We start from the raw sequence: 15,943 nt of genomic DNA, 5'->3' as shown, positions 1-15,943 counted from the left end.
TGTTTAAATCTAGTGCTTAATGCCAAAATGGAAGGGTAAAAAATGAAAAACTTAATTTATTTCTGGACTCAAGTGATAATCATAATTCCTTATTTACCCTATTATTATACGTTAATAAGTTCATAAAGATAGATGTACCCCAAATATTAAATTAATAAGATATAAGATATAAATTATGACATATTAAGTTAAGCTACAAAGGCATGAAAAGACAATTAGTATACACAATTAGAAATAAACATATTCAAGCAAAATACCACAACAAAATAAAAATAACTTAAAATTTTCTTAAGTTTAATTTAAAATATTATCTAACAAAACCATAACATGTGTCCAGTCTGCATTTCCACTCTCTGTAACAAAATTCAGATGCATATGCAAACAAGTCTTCTCCATACTGGTACTAGTAATTTATGTTTGTGAAAATGAAAACAACACGATACATTATTAACTAAGACTAGAAAAAAATTTGGGAGCTGGGAATCAAATCAATTAAAGCCACCAACATTATTTTTCTTTAAATCTCAGATGATGTTCATTGCAGCATGTTTTTGGCAGCAAACACTGGAAATTTTTGTATTTTAATAAAGGACTTCTTTAAATCATGGAATAGTATACAGTCTTTAATGAGAGATGAGCTAGAATACATATACATGCTCACATATGTATACATACACACCATTATAGATGTGTGTATATATATATGGCCCTCAAATAAAAATGGAGATAAATAAATATGTATGACAGACAAGGAGAGATGCCTATAATGTTATTATGGGGGGCAAAAAAGACATGCCATAGAACACTATGTATAATGATTCCTACATGAAAAACAAGAAACATAATTTGCTTCTACATATATGCATACATACTAAACTGCTAACGAGGAAGGGACTTCGGCACTTGCATTTTTTATAATGAGCATGTGTAAGCTTCATAAGCATACAGTAGGTTAACAACTGTTAAGTTTTCTTGTTATGGCTATTTTAAAAGTAAAATAATGTAATATGAAATTTGTGTTGTTTGAAAATGACTCTTATAATCTTGATTTACTCTAGTAAGTTCTGCAAAATATAATTAAAAACAAACATTTCCCAGTTCAAAGAATTTCAGTAAATTTTTCAAAATTCAACACTCAGCAATCCCCCAAACTGAAAGGTTTAATTATTTGTAACAGGGGTCAGCAACCTTTTTCTTAAGACAGTAAATATTTTAGGTTTTGTAGACATAATGGTCTCTGTTGCATATTCGTGTGTGTGTGCATGTTTGTGTGCATGTGTGTGTGTGTGTCTCTCTCTTTAGTGTTCTTTTTTTAAACATTCTTATCTCAGATCCACAAAAAATAGGCTGCAGGCTATATTTGCCTTGCTGGCTATAGTTGACCAACCACTGATTTATAACAACAAACAAGCATCTGGAAATCCAGTATTCAAATAAATTACACCAAGGCATAAGAGATCACAATAGAGTCAGTTTTATTCTTCATTAAATAATGTATGGTTGCATTACAGCAATTAAAACTACAAATTGGTTAATAAATTCTATTAATATGCTAGACATTAATCAAATAATGGGAAAACACAGTAAATGATACTTCAAGCACTTGTATTATATAACCATGATAATGCGTACACCTGCAAAGCACATATATCCACTTTAAAAACCTCAAATCACCTTTTATAATAATTAAAACCACTGACATTTAAATTATCAAAACTAGTTAGTCATTTGTTTTAGATGTCATCAACCCTGGAAAATTAAGAACTGAATTCAGAGACTAGTAATAATTATTGGGTTTTAGTTTTTAATTTGTAAGCATTATAATAAAGTATTAATCAACATTCTAAAATATATTTTACAAGTTTATATTCTTGAAAATGTTTTAATATATACTGTGTCAGCAACCATCACTAGAAAATTGATTATACTTTTTTCTTTGTCTAAAAGATAGGTTTTATACATTTAATTCTATCTAAAATTAAGACTATTATCTGGATGCTACCAACAAATGGAAATTTCAATCTGGATAATAAACTGGATCAAATTAAAACTCCAAAATGAAAATGAAAATGAATCCCCCAAAAGTAACCAAATAACCATTATAGAATAATCTTACCTAGACTGGTGGGTTTTATCAGTTCATCCAGTAAATCATAAAATGGTAATTTTTGAAGTTTTATATCCGGATGGACTGGGTGAAGAGCTGATGTAAGGTGTGGGAGTTCCAGTTCGTGTTTAGGTCCCAGAAGAGAAACAGGGAGTAACGGTGATGATGCAGGGTGACCATCATAAGTGAGTTGTGGAATGGTAGACGGAGACAAAGTTGCTGGCATAGGGCCTGGATGTACGCTGGGGATGGACAAGTCCGCAGGCGTCATGATTTTCTGGGGGAACCTCCGCCTATAGAGTTCTTTAATTTTCATTTGTACAGCAGGACTGCAGCCAGCCTTTAGCAAATGAAGGGCTTTTGTGAGAAGTTCGTGTTTGCGTCCGTGCTTGTTTCTCCCAGCGTAGCCCAATAGTACTTGAAGTTCAGAAACTCTAAGGCTCATAACCATTTGCTTAGAGACAAAACAAAATGTAATATATTAGTATTACAAGAATGTAATTTACAATATTAAGCAATACTTTATTTTAACATTTTCATTTATCATTTCCTTAGAAGACAATTAATTAACCATCAATTCTAGTTACTTCAAATTTAGTTTAATCATTTAGCATAAGTAATCAAAGAAAAATATTCATAAATTCCCTGACTTCTACCCAGGGTTATGAAAGATGTAAGATTAACCACATCTCACCTCATCCCACTGTTATGATGAAACTGTCAAGTATTTATCAAGACGATGCTGAGTGCTATATAGATGGCAAAAGATGATAATGTGCCCTCAAGAACATTTGTTTTCTTGGGGGGAAATTTTAAGTATATATGAAACACATAAACAGCCTACCTCAAACACCAGATGTGTGCAGGATATAAATAACATCAAGTATTATTACACTGTATAATAATTCTGAAATTTGTAGGACTTAAACTAGACCTTTTCAGACCCATTATATGCCAGATACATTTGATCCTTTTATATGGGTTGTCCCTAAATCCTTCCAATTCCAAAAGGTGTTAGCCTTCTTGATTTACATATAAAGAAACTAGTTGAGAAAACATAAAGTTAAGTAATTTATCTAAGGCCACAGAGACACCAAGTAGCAGTCAGGATTCAAACCCAGTTAATGTATGATTCTAAAGCCCATGCTCTTTCTACTAAGCCATTAGGAAAAGGATGGAGGTGGAAACATTACTGAGGCACTCCCTGGCAAGGCCAGGATAAAAAATCCAGGAATTCAATCCACATGCCATAATGTTAAAGGCTATAGTAAAGAAATCTATTTTACATTGTTTAACCCTGTGTTCCCAAACTGATTCAGTCTGTTTCTCTTTTCTCCCCACAACTACTAAGAGACTGTCAACAGGAAATGTCCACCAATACCAACCCTCTCATTTTAAAGTGGAGTAAAATGAAATCCATAAGATATGGCTTACCCAAGATCATACATCTATTAACAGCAAAATCCTGACTGTACCACCACTGACAGGGAGGTGTTAGGATGCAAGACACATGTTAAGCTTACCATATGCTATTTCTCCAACAGTTGTTATGCCCTCGCTTCATACCAAATACCAAAACACAAAAGCTGAACTACCTTCCTTACTACTCTCTGAGATGACAGCCTCTCCCAGCCAATCCTCTAGAAGTTCTTTGCAGATTTTAAAACAATTAAAGTAAAAAGTAAAACAGAAAAAAAAGTGGGTAAAGAGTTTTATACGTAATTTGGCTGGTTAATCAAAGAAATATGAGCCCTTCTCCTACTTCTCTGGCCTGGAAAATGCTTTGTTTCCTCAAAGTCCAGCTTTTGCTCATTAGGCCTGACAGAACTAAGGACTCTCTCCTCACTATTTTTACTGCCCATTTTTCCTGTCTTTATTTTAGCACTTATCTTGCTGTGTTTTAATTTTGTTTATAAAATAATTCCATGACCAGACTGAGGTCCGCTAGGGCACAAGCCTTGCTATCCTCGGCATCTAACACTAGGTAGGGCCTGCCAACAATAGAAACTCTTCAAATGCCAGGAGAGAGAAGACAGAGGAAGTTGAGGGGAGATAGAGAGGAGAGGGGAGAGGAGAAAGTCAAAGAAGAAGAAAGGGAGTGAAATCTACAGTGATATGTTTTACATATAACTATAATATAAATGCAAATTAACTACCAAATCCTTATGTTCTACAGAAAGCACGCAAAGATATAATGTAGATTTGGGGTAGATTTAACTACCCCAAATCCTATACATGTTTCTTTTTAGATGTCATCAGAGATTAAATTATTTTATTATTAACTATAATGTCAGCAAGATATCAATTTCTCAATACTAGCCAATGTCCTCGGAGTACAAAATAATGTAAATATTTTTATTCCTTATTTTAAAAGGAACAGGGACCTCAACGGAAAAGCAATATATTAATAAATAAGCCTCTACTTTTAAAGAAATAATACGAATTATGCCTTAAAGATTATAGGTCAGTGCTTCTCAACCTTCCTAATGCCACAACCCTTTAATACAGTTCCTCATGTTGTCGTGACTCTCAACCATAAAATTGTTTTTGTTGCTACTTCATAACTGTAATTTTGCTGTTATGAATCGTAATGTAAATATCTGATATGCAGGATGTATTTTCATTGTTACAAATTGAACATAAAGCATAGTGATTAATCACAAAAACAATATGTAATTATATATGTGTTTTCCAATGGTCTTAGGCGACCCCTGTGAGAAAGTCGTTTGACCCCCAAAGGGGTTGAGAACCGCTGTTATAGGTTAAAAAAAAAATTAAGTTGGCACTAGTCAAATGTACTTCATTTTACAGAGAAAACTAAGTTTTAGAAAGAGAAGAATGTCTTTCCATTTCATTTCAACTCCATTCTCCTAAGTCAAACACAAACAAAAACAAAATTCAGTAAGTACCATAAACTCACTGATGACAGCTTTTGTCCTTACTCTATTGGCATATAAGGATTTAAATGCAGCATTGTTCTATTTTTACAGAAGAACACATTAAAAATTCACATAAAATAAAATATCTTGCTTGATGGTCAAAAAAAGTTGATGACATAAGTATAGTTTTTGTTTTTGTAGGATGCATAATTAATCATCACAGTTGTGAGGTAGGTATTACCCTCATTTTTACAAATGGAAAGTTGAGGCCTAGGACGGTTAAGAAATTTGTTGAATGTTGCACAACTAGTTCTACTCCAAATGCTGTGCTTTTATACAATGATACTTTTTTAGAGAAAACAAACCACATGCCTTTTAATCAGGACACAGAAAAACCTTTTACGAGATTAATTTATTTAGCATTCAATCTCCATTTCAAGCTTCAACATTTTGGCTTTAAAAAAATTAGTGGTTAAGGAAAGTATTATCTAGATTCAAATTAATCACTGCACCTTATAATCAGGTATACTGAAAGATGAGGTGCTATTTATTGCTATTATTGAAGCAGTTGTTGCACATTTTTTAATTATTTCTTTTAGATTTATTTATTTTGAGAGAAAGAGAGGCAAAGAAACATCAAGAGGGAGAAAAACATCAACGTGTGAGAGATACATCGATCAGTTGCCTCTTCCACAACCCAGGCATGTGTCCTGACTGGGAATCATATCCACCACCTTTTGGGTTCACAGGACAGTGCTCCATCCACTGAGCCACACTAGCCACGGTTGCATACTCTCAAGGACTGTAATAAGTATTCAGTATTTTTAAAACTAAATAAAAAGGGGGTGGGGAAAACAAACAGCTAAAGCATCACTCAACTTGAAAAGCTTCAAAGAAGCATGGAGCAGTTAAATGTTAAGTGTCGACAACACAGAGGAAAACTAAACACATCTGAGATGTTAAATCAATTGTCAGTGTTTACATTACTATGGCTGTAAATAATATTAACAGCTCAGCCAAAAGAATATCACTACTATTACCTATATGTATGACCCTGCTTTCCTTATACTTAATAACTGCACCATTTTTGCATTTGTTTAGTTTTCTAATTCATCTGCAAACTCTTGCTTAAAGTGTTATTTTCCTATGCTCCCTCTCCCCCTCCATCAGGTTCCACTTGGACTGTTTGCTCTCTAGGCATGGTACACAACTATGGCCATAGAATTTCCCTTTAACTTATCCTGGTAATTCCCTTGTCTCTCTTCCATAATGGATCCCTGTTTCTTTGGTTCTCTTTTTTGTATGGTATTTTTGCCTGTAATTTATGAAAATGGATATGGGAAGGACATTTTTAAAATTCTTAATTGTCTAAAAATATCTTCACTTACCCACACTTAATAACTGAAATTGACTCAGTATAGAATTCAAGACAGGAAAACATGTTCTGTCTGAATTTTGAAGGCCTTTCCTCATTGTCCTCTGGCTTCCAGTGCTGCTGTTAAGAAGCCTAGCACCATTCTGAGCCCAAATCCTTCATGGTCACCTGTGTATCACCCCCAAGAAGCTTATAGAAGGTTCTCTTTATGTGCTCTGAAATTTTACAATATGTCTTGAGGTTGAGTTGTACTTGTTTGTTTTTCAATTGTCTGAGGTGATAATTGCTGCATCTTTTAAATGTAGAGATGAATGCCTTTCAGTTCTGGTAAGTTTTCTTAGAATAATCTTCCTTAGACCTTTTTTTTAATTCTCTTTCTCCTATGCCTTTTATAATGCTCCTTGACTTGCCTTCTGATAAAACCATCATAAATTATAAATATTTTAGGTGGAAAATGCATTCAATACAACTAATCTACTGAAGATCATCGCTTAGCCCAACCTACCTTAAATGTGCTCAGAATATCCAAAAAACACTGACAACACAGTACACTGAAGGGAATCAATTGTTTACCCTGGTGATGGCAGGCCTGACTGGGAGCTATAGCTCACTGCAGCTGCCCAGAAACATGAAAAAGTACCTTAACCACATACTGCTAGCCTGGGAAAAGGTCAATGTGTATGCCCTTGGCACCATCGTAAAGTTGAAAAATCTTAAGTCAAAACATCCTAAGTCGGGAGCCATCTGTATTTAAGATGCTGGTCTTCCTAGATTGACTGTCTAATTTTCCTTTATTTTTTCCCCTTGCATTTTACAGCCCTTGTCTTTTAGCTCTATTTTCTGAAAGATATTCTCAACTTTATCTTCTAACTCTATTATATTTTAAATTTCCATAAGCTCTTTTCTGTTTGATGCGTATTTCTTTTTCTTCTCTCTTTTCCCTACATGTTATTTTCCATTAATATAGTATATTTTTTTCTCTCTGAGAATATAAATTATCGATTTTTGATGTTATGGCTGTTGTTCTTCTCCCTGCACTATCTGTGCAACCCGAGTTTTTTTTGTTGTTGTTGTTGTTATTTGCTTTGGTCTCTCCCTTTCCTGCTTGACATTTTCTTCATGTGAAGAGAGAATCCTTGGCTGTACATTTATATCTAAGAATAAGATCCTACGAAGATCTGTGTGAGTGAGCAAACCAGTGTACTTCATACTAGAATAATCAGGCACAAAACTAGCTATTTTGAGGATCCCTTTCTTTTCCTTTTGTCCAATCATTTTTCACATAATCTTCTCATCTCCTTCTCTGGCAGCATAAAGTTGGCTTACAATACCCTCAGGGCAGAGTAAGGTGAATGGGAAGAGATGAGGGGGAGGTGCTTATAATTCAATAAAACAGTTCATTTAATCTCCTTTTCAGATATGTAAAATATTACAAACACACATGTATATACTGAATACTTATACACAGATATAAGAACACTATTCCAACTATAGAAGGAAACATTCTCAAAAAGATAAATACAAGCCTATAATCAAGCAATATTAACAGCATAATTACTCTCCTTCACACATCCCAGTGCAGTGGTTTAAAGGATTAATCATAAAGCAGATTCTATATTCTGAGTTTTTATCTGGTATCGATTTATAACCAATTTAAACTCAAATGAATTCTACAGATAGACAAAATAGACATTTAACAATGTCATAATATCTCATACTTTCCACAAGATCAAATAAATCATTAAAAATTCTGTAATTGCATATAGGAAAGCCTATATACTACAGTACAGTACAACAAAAAAATTTCATTATTTTCAAAGTCAGATTCTTCATTTAATGAAACTGACTTCTGGATCATTTCTAATCACCTCCATTTGAAATAGTTAATAAGCAGCTGTTAGATTAGCAATTTGTCAACAATGCCCCGGGTAAACCAGAAAACCTAGTTAGACAGTTTCCACTAAAGCAGCAAATCAAGTTGGTTACATACTTCTCCATAATCTTGTTCCACCCAATTTATCTTTTTTCTCAATATAAAATGACTGAAAAATGACCTGTAGCTCCTACTCCTCTAGCTGATTATCATCTTCCTCCTCTCCTGGTCTATTCTATCACACTGGTAGCATTTAGCCTCCCTATAATGACAAAATATGGAGATCCCCTTCTCCTTTAAGAACAGTATAAACCTAACATTCCACTAAAATTATGTACCAGGACTTTGATTTTTGATAAATTAATCATTCCCATTTATGTACTACCATATCTCATGAAACATATGAATATATTCCTTCAAAAAGTTCCTTCTAGATGATAATTTGAATGCTAAAAATAACAAACCCAACTACGAACATTTTAAAATTTGGAGAAAATATTTTTTCTAATAAAAAACAAAGTTTAAATTTTTTTTTTCATATTTAGTGTTTAAAATTCTAAAACATTGCCAAACTTTTGCACAGAAGGAGAAAAACATGACTTTCATTTCAGTAAAAAGCTGTTCTGCAGTTGGTGTATCTCTCCACACCATGCCCCTCTCTTTTATTGGTGAGTAAAATCTTTACTCTTAAAAAAAAAAAAAAAAAAAAGATGCTCTGCAAAAAGATATTCGATAAATTTTGGGGGGCGGAGATCAACGCACAGGTCCTAAAGGAGTATGCAGAAAAAAGGAAATATGGAACAATGAACACAAAGATATGCTAGTCTTCAGAGATAGACACACATAATCATCATATTAATTCTAAAGTTACTGAACTCCTATGTACTAAGTACAGGTAAAATATATTACATACTAGTACCTATAAAATTTGGATTCTAGCAGGGGGGAAGGGAGAAAGGAGAGAAGGGGGTGAGTAGGTGAAGGGTTAGTAAAGGAATTAGTATAAATGACCCATGGACATGGACAAAGGGGTGGGGATTGACTGTGGAAGAAGAGATGGGCTGGGGGCGGTGAGGAATGGGGTAAAAAGTGTGAAAACTGTAATAGAAAAACATTAAAAATAAAAAAAAATTGGATTCTATTACTGGCAGTCATTAATTGGCTATATCACAATCTTTTATAGTCTGTTTTCTCACTTCAAAAAATGAGAAATTAACAAGAAATTCTCAACAGTTTAAAATTTCAAAATTCTATAATGCTATAACTCTTTAAGTGACTTCTCATTTTTCTACTCTTCCATAAAAAATATAAACTCAAGTAGTGAAATCTTTCTATATTAACAATGCTTTCAATCAAAATTTTAATTGTCCTTTACTTGGATTAATAGAGTAAAAGTAATGATAAACCTAATATATGTTAAATGCTTACAATATGCCAATTACATACAAATTACAGTAAACATGATTATCTTATTTAAACTTCACAAGAACCCAAGAGACAAATTATTATCTCCATTTTTTGGATTAAAAAACTGACATCTGAGTAAGAAAGTCCAATCACTTTTCAAATAAAATCCAGAATTAAAAAAATACTAAGCAGGGCTTTAAGAAATTTCTAAGTCTATCAAATTATAATATTGAGTATTCTTTCACAGACCACACCAACCAAAAACAAACAAAACACCACATTTGCAATTAAAGCCTCGACAAGACAATAAGTAAGGAAAGAAACAGCATACTCTATGTGAAAGTTAAGAAGCTAAAAAGGAGGAAGAGACAAATATTAACAAAACAGAAAGTGAGGGGGGAAATGCATTCTATACCTAAACAAAGTCTTGAAATCAGAGCCTTTAATCTGGGTCCCAGAAAGATTAAGGAAAAGCCCTAAAAGGAAAGTGTCAAGAGAACTATTTCAGAGCAACAGATATAACCTACTCAAGGTTATAGAGCTAGCAAGCAGAGGGGTTCAGACTCAAGTCAGATGCCAAAGTGCACGCAAGGCTGCAGAGTACTGACAATGACAGACACTATTAGATAATTTGAAGAATGATGTTTTTTGGACATCATTCTTCATACCATAAAACAGAACTTTAGACATCTTCTTGTCCAACTCTCTCCATCTGTAACCTCCTTAATTGATGGGTCTCCCAGCCTCTGCTGAAACACTTCTAAGAGTTCACAGCCTAATTTTATAGCAGCCTACATTACTGAAAAGTCTATGAAATCTAAATTTTCCTTTAAATTCCACCCAATAATTCTAAAATGTTGTCCTGTTTGTGTACGAGTCTATTTTTAAAATGTGTTTAGAGCACTCTTTTCCTTCAGCTGGCTTGGTTTCTAGACCCCCCTTCTTACCTTGATCATTGTTTTCTGAGCATTCTGCAGTCCATTCTACTCAGAGTGAATGAAATAATCCAGATAGTGGTTTGACTAATCTTGAACACAGTATCTCTACCTATCTAACCTAATAAGGCATTCACATTTTAGGCTTATTGGTTTATTTTATTTGAGCAAGGGGAAGGATGTGGTATATTTCGGCAGGGAGTGGGAACAGCAAACCACATCATACCATTGTTCATAAAAACCTGTATTGTTTTTTTCACATGAAGTGTTATTAAGTTAAGCCTCCTTATTCTCTAATATAATTTTTAAAATTTAAAAGTACAACCTTATATCTAATATTATTAAACATTTTTTTTCAGGTCATCATTTACTTGGATTATCATCATTCACTTTCAATATCCTTTAGAAGAACTGCACCCTACACCCTCTATTGCAGCACTTAATCACAGTGTTGTAAATAGTCAATTCTCTAGTCTATGTCCTCCCCTAGACTCTGTGCTTTTCAAAGGCAAGCACTTTTCTCTCTATCACCTATGCTAAGTATAGTACATGACACCTAGTAAATGCCCAAGAGATGATGATCAACTAACTCCCCTTGATTCTGTCATCTAACATATTCTTCCCAGTTTTGCACCACCTACAAAATCTGAATTTTGCCTCCTAAATATTCATACAGGTCACCCTTAAAACTTGAAACAGGATCAAGACTATACAGCACTGTGGCACATCCTAAGAGATTTTCCCCCACATAACACTCAAGTTTAAGAATACAAATAAGATTGTTCAACTACTTAGGATTCAGATCAATACTTTTCTCCAGGATTCCCCAATGTTAAACACTGTCTAGGGTACACAAGAAAAATAATCAATGTTATCACATTTCAGTCTCAAAAAACAAGTTAAGAAAAAGATGTACATTAATGTTTTAAAAAGCCCTGGGAATGATTCTTCACAAGTTACAGAAAAATGTTAAGAAGAAAAAAACAGGTTTCAAGAAAAAGTTGTTCAAGTCTTGCAATGACAGCTTAAGTATTCTTTTACATCCTATCAGAAAGCTATTAATGATAATATTCCTTCCTTTTCTGCACAGAATACTTTCACCCAATTATTCTACTAATTAAGGAGAAATGACTTCACAACAAAAAACGCTTTATTCTACATAAAGTAAAATTGCTAACCCACTATAAAACTTACACAGATCGTAATCTTCAGTACAATTATGATTAATATTTATATGCAAAGTTTTTAATTTGTGAAAACAAGTTTAAGAAAATGTTCATATTCTCTTCAGAAAAAATTCCACTAACATACATAGAAATACATTTCAAGGTGAGGACCATAAAAACACACCACACGCTCTTCCTGAAATTTATGGAGAGGGAAGATGAGCTACTCACAAACCTGGCGCCAAAAACTCTTAACAGCATCCATTTTAACATATCCAAAATATTAACAAGGGAGGGAAAAATGAGAGGAAGAAAGATGCAATGCCAAAAGTTACTGACAAAGAGTAACTATTTTAATGCACAAAAGTAGAAAAGACATGTTTAATTGTTATGTCTAAAGGACAATACATAAATTAGCCAACAAAGAAAAGAAACATACTATGGTTATGCTAAAAGAATGTTTTAGGTTTTGTTGTCATTAAAAAGTGAAATAAAATATGAGCTTATCAAAATCAATTAAAAAGAATAAGTGGAAACTTATTCTTAATACTATTCCTTAAACATATAACTAATCAAATTCCACAGCATTTCTCCAAATTCTCAAAGCAACCAATGTTCTTAAAAGTAGAAACTCAGTTCTTTATGTCCTAAATCTAGAAGGTATAATTTTCCTTTTGAATATCAAAAATGTAGAAACAGATTCTGTGACAGAAGAGAAACAATACCTATCTCCAAATCCTAAGTCTAAAATGCTAAAAAGGAAGAAAGAAATGCAAGCATATTGCCCAGTTAGGAAGAAATAAAACCAAAAAGTTCAACAAACTAGTATTTAGTTCTAAAGTTTCCATATTAACAAAACTGCAATATTTTTCAGGAAAATAAAACTGAGTTATACTTTTTAAACTTCAAATTATACTTATTTTAATATAGTTAGCTGCCTATACATCACCAATCAAAATCCCCAAATAAAACTTACAACTAAGGAGCAGTCTGACTGAACTTCACCTTAAAAAGCTCCTACTTAAATGACAGATACTCTAAATGAGCACTTCCCAAATTATGATCATAGTGTTAACAGATATTTAGAGAAATAGGGTTCTGTGGAAAAACAACAAGAAATTCAAGATTCTATAATTCCTTACCATGCCCTCCCTTCTCATCATATTAACATATTAAAAGTCCCAAGAAGTTCAGCAGAAAAATGTTCATTTTACATCTAACATTTTGCAGACTTACTTGGCTACAAACCCATTCTTTATTATTATCACTGTTTAATCTATTATCATCTCATTTCTTAGCACTTCACAGAAGAATAATTCTGAAAAAAATTATAAGATCTTCAAGTTTTCCAGGAGTTCCATTTAATGCCTGTTGTTCTAGCACTCCCTTCCACTCTTTAAAGTGTCCCACCCTGGCTCGTGTGGCTGGGTGGATTGAGCACTGGCCTGTGAATCAAAGGATTGGGGGTTAATGTCCAGTCACATCACATGGTCTGGTTTGCAGGGCAGGTCCCCAACTGGAGGCATGCAAAAGGCAACCACACAATGATGTTTCTCTCCCTCTCTTTTTCCCTCCCTACCCCTCTCTCTAAAAATAAATAAATAAAATCTTTTTTTAGTGTCCCAGTTTGAATGATAATTTATATGGTCACCCTAAAGTTAATTTTCTAAAACTTACAAACACATCTTATAAAACATGGGAACTACCTTTACCAAATATTGCTGTATGCAGTGAAATAATTTGTTTTCCCTAACTTCTGAAAGAATTTTGAACTCACAATCCTATATCAAGTTCCAAAATACTCTGGACTACTGAATTCGTGCTAACTGAACTCACAAATCAAAGAGCTTTAGACAGTAAAACATAACTGTAATTGCAAATCCAAAAAAGGTCTATTATATCTAATTGCAAGGGAAGGATAACTCTTGAAAACATTCAAGCAGTCCATAAAAGATGTCTCAGTTTTAAAACACATTTCAAAAAGAATTATTCCAGGTCTTAATTGTGCGAGTTCCCTAAGATATATGTCTGATCATGTCACTGCTTAACTTTTCATTACTCAACTGCACTCGGGATGAAGGCTAAGCTTCTTAGCACTAAGATATACTTCATGACCCAGTTACGGTCACTGCCACTACCCCCCTTAACCAGCTCTCCATCCTCCAGGATTTTTTATAATATGATGTCCTTTCAGCAACTAATTCTTCTCCTCTTTCCCATTCCAACCTTTTTCTAGCTAACTCCAACTCATTCAGGTCTCAACTCAGATGCCATCCGTCACCTTTGGAATACATTCCTTAAGCCACCCTCCTCAACAGCAGTAAATTTACCCTCTCCCCAGTTTAATCCAATACAGCTCTTATACTATATGTAAGAGAAGACCTATTTACTCGTTCTCCACCACACTACAAGCTCTGTCCATCCTACATCTTACTCATAATCAATGAATATAAGTAATGGTAATATGGCATCTTTTAATTATTATGAATCATATTAATAGGGCAAATATATTATACATATTACCTCCCACAAATAAGGACATTATATAATTCTGCCCAGTGTCTACGCAGCATAAATTATAAGAATTTTATTCTTATTCTTACAAAGAATAGAAAAACTTTCCAAGCTGCAGGAAATTCAGGTGTGGGGAGAAAATGACATAACAAAAACATCAAGTCTGACTGAAGTAAATAAATTGAAAAGGGAAATAAAGATTTGAGACCAATTTAGAGGCTATTGTTTAATACCAAAATGAAACTGAGAGTCTGAAATTATGAGGGTGGTAGTTGGGAAGGAAAGGGAGGCAAAACATTAAGACTTGAGAAGATCTGGATGTAGAGGCAGTTTGTAGTTCACATGGTTCAGAGATATGGAAACCTTTCTGAGTATTCAAACTAGGTCAGGTCTCCTTGTTACATGAGCTTATAGAATTATGTCCCTTTTGTTTATAGAACTCACTCCCATGGCTACACCTTGGACATTCCCACCAGAACCTGCACCACTTCCAAAATCACTAATCCATAGACTCCATTCTTCAACTACCACCTCCTATTTTTACTTAAGTACCTCTACTGCAACAATTCACTTCATGAATATCTCCAATTCATTAACACTATCACTATCTATCCATCAGCCCCCTTCAAGTTCAGCTATTTCCACTGTACATGAGTAAACACTCCTTTGCAAAATTCCCTTCCCTCCTTATATGCCTGGCTCACTCAAATGGTTCCAACTTGACAACTCAGGCAGACAGAAGAATGCATGCATGCATGCATGCAAACAGATGTTACTACATCCATAATCATTCATCTCAGTGGGCACAGGCATCTCACTAGATTTTCCAATAAGTCAAAAATCAAAATTCACACAATTCCAGATCTTTTCCTTGCTTTTCCCACAACTCCTTTCCCCAAAAACTACCTTTAAAGAGCATACATAAATCAAATGACTATGCAACTTTAACACTGCACTCAACATTGTAATTTGACATTTAAAGAACATTTTTAAACAGCATTTTTTGCTCACTATAAAAATGTGGGGTTTTTTTTGAAAACTCAAGATACAGATATGTGCAAGAGAACCAAATTATTTTTCACGTACTTATTGGAATACTAGAATGAAAGTTGCAGAGGCAAAAACTCAATCTATTTCATTTCTAACTGACTACTGAGCATCTAACATACATGGCACATAAATCAGCCCTCCTTTTCCTTCCCCTTTAGAATGAACAAGAACACTGCTTTAAGTAATTGTGATATGAAAGGCCAAATATGAAATAAGCAAAAGGAATGGAGGAAAGTGCTTGTTTTCAAGATTTAACCCAGAATATATATAGCCCAGTAAAGGAATAATCTTTTTTACTTTACATAAAACTTTAAAAAATGTGTCAAACAAGAGAATGAATAAAATACATAAAGTATAACAGATTTTAATGTTTATTCTCCTATCATTAAAAGCTAGACTTTTCTCGTAACTCTGATTTAATTTCTTATATTACAGCATGGACACATAAATCTAAGCACTTTTCAAGACTTAACCAAGTGTGCATGACTGTGGCAATTAATTCCCTTCTTCTTCCCCAAACATTACGTATTGGGCATAATTGCTGGATTCTATGGACATGTATACGAGTATTGGCCACAGTTAAGCATGTTTCCAAAATATAGTCTCCAAAACTTCCCTCTCCACCTCTATCTATGAC

General features: G+C 33.7%; 1 protein-coding gene across 1 annotated transcript in view; it reads right to left on the bottom strand.

Annotated features, from left to right (window-relative positions):
- The window catches only part of PIAS1 (protein inhibitor of activated STAT 1), a 104,460-nt gene that overhangs the window by 78,498 nt on the left and 10,019 nt on the right, over window positions 1–15,943 (bottom strand). Inside the window, exon 2 of the mRNA XM_090270827.1 lies at window positions 2,117–2,561. Within this exon, the coding sequence (XP_090126953.1) occupies window positions 2,117–2,561 (445 nt within the window). The remainder of the gene's footprint in view (window positions 1–2,116; window positions 2,562–15,943) is intronic.

Source organism: Furipterus horrens, unplaced genomic scaffold (assembly GCF_987537825.1).
Source record: "Furipterus horrens unplaced genomic scaffold, mFurHor1.1.pri manual_scaffold_3, whole genome shotgun sequence".
NCBI lineage: Eukaryota > Metazoa > Chordata > Mammalia > Chiroptera > Furipteridae > Furipterus > Furipterus horrens.
The sequence above is the reverse complement of the archived record's forward strand: the minus strand, read 5'-3'. Positions and strand labels throughout refer to the sequence as shown.